At 48.8% G+C, this 5,861-nt stretch overlaps 1 protein-coding gene across 1 annotated transcript; it reads left to right on the top strand.

Moving 5' to 3' along the window:
• The first annotated feature begins 2,175 nt into the window (after window positions 1-2,175).
• LOC137230390 (serum amyloid A-2 protein) lies at window positions 2,176-5,429 on the top strand. The gene is made up of 4 exons (XM_067749696.1): window positions 2,176-2,287; window positions 2,615-2,706; window positions 4,608-4,746; window positions 5,137-5,429. The coding sequence occupies exons 1-4, from the start codon at window positions 2,283-2,285 to the stop codon at window positions 5,297-5,299; spliced, it is 399 nt and encodes a 132-aa protein (XP_067605797.1). The 5' UTR covers window positions 2,176-2,282; the 3' UTR covers window positions 5,300-5,429.
• Window positions 5,430-5,861: the final 432 nt, after the last annotated feature.

Below are 5,861 nucleotides of genomic sequence, written 5' to 3'. Positions count from 1 at the left end.
ACTTTTCCCTAGATAGTTAATGTTTTTGGTACTATTTTGTATTGTATTTTTTTAACTGTTAAGAATTGGTGTTGGGACTTCCCTGGTGGCGCAGTGGTCAGTAATCCGCCTGCCAATGCAGGAGACACGGGTTTGAGCCCTGTCCGGGAAGATCCCATATGCTGTGGAGCAACTAAGCCCATGTGCCACAACTACTGAGCCTGTGCTCTAGAGCCCGCGAGATACAATTACTGAGCCCGCGAGCCACAGCTACTGAAGCCTGCACCCCTAGAGCCTGTGCTCTGCAACAAGAGAAGCCACTGCAGTGAGAAGCCTATGCACCGCATTGAAGAGTAGCCTCAGCTCGCTGCAACTAGAGGAAGCCCGCGGGCAGCAACAAAGACCCAACGCAGTCAAAAAAACAACACAAAAAGAATTGGTGTAGAGAAACACAATTTATTTTTTATGTGAAACATGGCAATCTCACTGAATTCTCTTAATGGCTTCATTAGTGTGCCATTTGATTCTGATGGGTTCTCTACGTAAAAGCTTGCATCACTTAGAAATAATGATAGTTTCATTTCTTCTCTTCCATTTCTTATCGTCCTCATGTTTCTTGTCTTAGCAACTGGCAGGTCCTCCAGGAGAATGTGAAACTGAGGTGATCAGAAGAGGACATCCATGTCTCCTTCTTGGCCTTCTTGAGAATGCACCTAAAGTGTCTTCTTTACACATAAGATTTGCTGTAGAGCAATGATTCTCAAGCTTTTGTGTCTCAGGGTCCCATTACACTCTGAAAAATTATTGAGGACCTCAAAGAAATTTAATTTATCCTGACTCTATCAGGATTTAACACACTGGAAAGAAAAAATGTTTGAGCATTTAAAAACACAATAATATATTGTGCTGTTATGAAGTTTTATGAGGACTGAGTTAATTTATGAAAAACCCTTTGCAGAGTATCTAAAAAGTGGTCAAATAAATAAATGAATAAATAAAAACACAATAATAAATCCATTATGTTAACATAAATAATATATTTTAATGAAAATAATCTTTTTCCAAAACAAAAAGATTAATAACAAAAATAGTAGCTTTACATTTTTGAAAAGTTTTAAATATCTAGCTTAATAGAAGATAGCTGGATTCTCACGTCTGATCCTGCACTCAATCTGTCACAGTACATCATTTGGGTTGAAGTATACAAAAAAATTCAACATCACACAGATATAACATATAGGTAGAAAACAGGAGAGCATTTTAATAGCATTTTAAGATAATTCAGGCAATTCTTTGATACGATACCAAAACTTGACAAGTGGTAGTTTCTTAAAGGTCAGTTGCAATGTAGAAATCTCAAACCATATCAATGAACATTTCATACCCAGTACACTCATGAAGAAAATGAGAATGAAAAAGGAAAAGAATATCTTAGTGCTACTGTGAAAGTAGTTTTGATCCCACAGACTCCCCTGAAAGGGTCTTAAGAGACCCTCTGGTTTCCCTAGAACACACTGTGAGAACTGCTGCTATAGATTATTGGTATTTAACCTTTATCAAGTCAAAAAGCCTCTCATTATTTTATAATACCTCTCTTTTTTGTTGTCATGATAGGTGCTGACCCATATGAAATGCGTGGCTGAGAGGCTGAGAGGGCTTTCTCTGCCCTGGAGCGGAGAGCTCAGCACAGGTACACAGAGTGGTGGAAAGTGCTCAGGGTACCCACGACATTCGGTGGGGTGGCCTGTCAGTTTTGAAGCTCATGGGCTTTACACGTGAGTTCAAAGGATTTAATTTCTGACACATCTGCTGTCTGGTCCAGAAGGGACCATCCTGAGGAAACGACCAGGAAGGCAAGGTCCAGGCTGGAGGAGTATCCTCTAACTACACACTTGCCAGCAGCCTGGGGGCCTCCTTCCTGGAGCTCCACACCCTCTTCTCCACAGCCCAGGTGGCCCAGGCCTCAGCCCCTCCACCCCTGACAGTGGCCACCAGGCAGAACAGGCCTTGCTGTTTTCTCAGGGTTGCACAATGCGGAATATGACCTGTGGATGAGGACAGCCACTGGTCTCCAGTAAGTTACCCTTTGCAGTTTTGTAGGAGAAATGACCTGCAGGGACTCTCCCCCAGGCACCAGTCCAGCTTTCCTTCTCACCCCATGACCCCAGCAGGGATGGCTCAGTATAAATGCAGCCACCTGTCCCCAGCAGGTCTGCTCCACCGGGTTCAGGTGAGAAAGTTCTCCAAGGAGTGATTTCTTTGAAAACACTTACTTTAAATCTTCTCTTTTGTATTTGTGCTGAATGAGGTCAGTGCTGGCAGCGTGGCGCATGGGAAATGCTTTTTGATTAATTACAGGCTGCTTTAGCAAGACACAGCTACGTCCCAGCTGCTCTCTTCTTCCACCATAGACACCTTGGTGACCTCTTAGACAGGCTTGGGTTCAGGGTTGGTGGGTTCAGAGCTGAGGGCTAGTGGCTCCGAGTGAGGTCCTACTGCAATATTGCCTAGGTGGACCACTGAGAGTCTAATGAGAACAAGTGGAAAGAACAGCCGGGCTCTCCTCGACATACAAATCCCCAAGTGGGTGTACAAGGCTTGTCCGTGTCTCCCTGACCCTCTCCTTTCATTTCAGCACAATGAAGCTTTTCACAGGCCTCATTCTCTGCTCCTTGGTGCTGGGAGTCCACAGCCGATGGTTTTCCTTCCTTGGTGAGGCTTATGAAGGTAAGGCTGGTGGAGGGGGGATGACACCCATGGGCCTCTGGGATTCACCATGAGCGCTCTTAAGGGTTGGAGCTCTGTCTTAGGCGGTGCTGCCCTATGTGGTAGAATGTGCCAGGTGTTTGGGGAGCTTTTTTCAGACAGATTGAAAACCACAGGATTTATGTCGATCAGTCACTAGAGAAAGAACAGTCATCATTCCCAGCTGAAATGGAAGTTTGAATGGAAGACATAAAATAAGTCTTGAAATGGTACAGCATTTCCCTCAGACCAATTGCATGAAGGAGGATGAAAGCTATCCATCTATTTACCCTCTTCTTCTCTCCCTCCACTCATTTCTCCCTTCCTCCCTCCCTTTCCCTCTTCCTTCCTTCCTTCCTCTCTTCTTCTTCTCTTCCTTCTTACCTTCCATTTCCTAATTGGATAATTCAGGGACCTTCAGCTTAGCTCTTGCTCCTGCTTCCTATACTCAGTGACACTGTCCCTGGTTCAGTCTGTTTCCTACCCTTTTATAGCCTTTTAACTGACCAAAAAACCCGTGTGCGACCGGGGTGGGGAACCTAATAACATATCTCAAGCTTCCGGTAGGAACTCGGCCCTTATATGCACTTCAGGGTGACCAACTCTCCTGCTTTGCCCAGGTCTGAGGACTTTTCCAGGACACTTTCAACGCTAACTGGGGCAGTTCCAGGAAAACAGGTGCAGTTCTGGTTAGGCTGGGACAGTTGGTCACCTACTTACCTGCAGAATACCTCCGTGAGGGAGGCATCTCCCCCCATCTGAAGGGGAGAAAACCGAGGCTGAGAGCAGCCGAGTCTGCTGCCCAGGGACTAAGTGCCAGTCAGCAGGTGGCAGGACAGAAGTTTGAACCCAGCTGTGCACGAGGCCACAGCTCTTGCTGGGCAGACTTGTCCCAGTGCCACTCCCTCAAGCTGGGGGCTTATCAATCTCAGCTGCATGTTGGATTCACCTGGGGAGCAGTGAAAACTATTGATGCCTGAGACCCACCCCAGAGAGTGTGAGGTAACTGGCCTGGGCTGTGAGGTAGGTCTCAGGGGACTTTCAGTACCTCCCCAGCTGATTGGAAGGTGTAACCAGGCTGAGGCAAGACCCACTGCTCGAGGGCTTGCTTCCTCAGGCAGCCCACGTCATCAATACCGTCCACTAGAAAGTCCTCAGGATGCCATTCACGTGCCTAACAGGCAGGGGAATCAAGTCACATTGAGCGCATTCGCGCAGCAGGAATACATTTCTTAGGCGTCAGGGCAGAGGTGCTGCATGTCTGCCCCTTTCTCAGAATCTGTCCTCCATGTCACCTCCTCACTAACCCCAATCCCCTGGATCTCATCCTATGCAGCTTCCTTTTATAACAGTGGTTCGGGGCCAAGGGCAATTTTGTGTCCTGGAGATATCGGGCAATGTTTGGAAACATTTTTGGTTGTCCCACTTGGGGAATAGGTTGCCCGTTAGTGGGTAAAAGTGAGGGATGCTGTTAAACGTGTTACAATACCCAGGACAGCCCTGAACAGCAAAGAATTATCTGGCTTAAAATGTCAATAGTATGAAGCTGAGGAATCCTGCCCTATAAAGATAGCTCCCTTCTCCCCTTTAAACATGTCACATGGAGCCCTAAGTGAGATGCAGTCCAGAGACAGCATCGTAGGGGCCCGACAGCCAGGTCCAACGCAGCTGTGCCCCTCCCCCCCATAACGACTCTCATTGGAGTTACCAGGAGCAGGAAACTAGACACAAGAATGCTCTTCTCACTCTATGGCACTCACGGTGCTATAGCCACAGGATGAAACTGAGTCAGTGGAAGATTTTTCATTCCTTGATTCTTCCCTAAGGTGTGTCACAGTTTTCTGTCCACCTGATAATCCTTTCTCTATGTGCTTTCCTCCCAGGGGCTAAAGACATGTGGCGAGCCTACTCTGACATGAAAGAAGCCAATTACAAAAATTCCGATAAGTACTTCCACGCCCGGGGCAACTATGACGCTGCCCAAAGGGGACCTGGGGGCGTCTGGGCTGCTGAAGTGATCAGGTACCAGGGGCCCTGAGGATGCAGGGATGGGTGTGAGAGCCTCGGACAGCCAGGAGGGGCCAAGCCCTGGAGAACTTCCTGTAGGGCTGTGGCCTCTCCTCCTTTTATCCACCCGCACACTCTATGTCCTGTGTGGGGTCTGAGTGGCTGAAGAGCAGAGCAAGGCTGGTGGGACAGACGATTCCCAAGCCTCCCCCATGGGTGCTGTTCACCCAGCATAAGGGGACCCGCAGGGCTGAGGTGGGCTGAGCCCGGGCAGCCTCAGGCTTCATTCCCTCTTTCCTAGCTCCTGTCAGAGTCCTCGATTCCTTGGAAAGAGGAGAGATGGGGAGGGTGGGCTGTTGCTCGTCAGCCCTGGAGTAATCCCCTACCTGCCCTCCTCCATTCCAGCGATGCCAGGGAGAATAGTCAGAGAATCACAGACCTTTTTAAGCATGGAGACAGTGGCCACGGACGGGAGGACTCGGAGGCCGACCAGTTTGCCAATAGATGGGGCCGGAGCGGCAAAGACCCCAATTACTTCCGACCTCCTGGCCTGCCCGACAAGTACTGAGCTGCCTCTCACTCTGCTCAGGAGACGACGGAGCTGTGAGCCCCCAAGGGCAGAGACGCTGAGCTAGTGAGTTCTCTGTCCACAGAAGCCAGCAGATCTAATAAATGCTTAAGAGATTGAATGTTGAAAACCGTGTATTATTCTTTGATATAAGGACAGCCTGTTTGTTCCCAAGGGGTGATGGCTGGACACCCACGTGAAGACCGAGTCTGTGCCTGTGTCTTGGGTGTCGGGGCCACAATCTCAGCATCATACAGGGCAGACACCGTGCTCCACCCCTTCCCCTAATCAGACCCGCTCCCCTCCAGGCCCCTCTGGTTACAGTGGTGCTCTTTCTAGGCCCTTCTGTATTCAGGCCTCTTCACTCCCTGGCAGTTGGGTCCTGTCAGCTTCTCTGCCCTGGGGTCTAGTGCCCTTAGTGCGTCCTCAGTGGTGTCTGTGTGCGGGCAGGGGACACAGCCTCGGGACGACTGGATCGTGGAATCCTGCTCCAGCAGCTGCACCTTGATCTTCTGTTCATCTCTCAGCAACACCTACAAATCCATCTATGAACCAATTTCTG

This window comes from Pseudorca crassidens, chromosome 9 (assembly GCF_039906515.1).
Source record: "Pseudorca crassidens isolate mPseCra1 chromosome 9, mPseCra1.hap1, whole genome shotgun sequence".
NCBI classification, from domain to species: domain Eukaryota; kingdom Metazoa; phylum Chordata; class Mammalia; order Artiodactyla; family Delphinidae; genus Pseudorca; species Pseudorca crassidens.
Note: the sequence above shows the minus strand (reverse complement) of the source record. Positions and strands in the feature narration are given on the sequence as shown.

Coding starts and splice junctions, on each gene's coding strand:
- LOC137230390 (XM_067749696.1), top strand. Junction 2,707..4,607: donor CCTTGGTGAGGCTTATGAAG/GTAAGGCTGGTG, acceptor CTTTCCTCCCAG/GGGCTAAAGACATGTGGCGA. Junction 4,747..5,136: donor TGGGCTGCTGAAGTGATCAG/GTACCAGGGGCC, acceptor CCTCCATTCCAG/CGATGCCAGGGAGAATAGTC.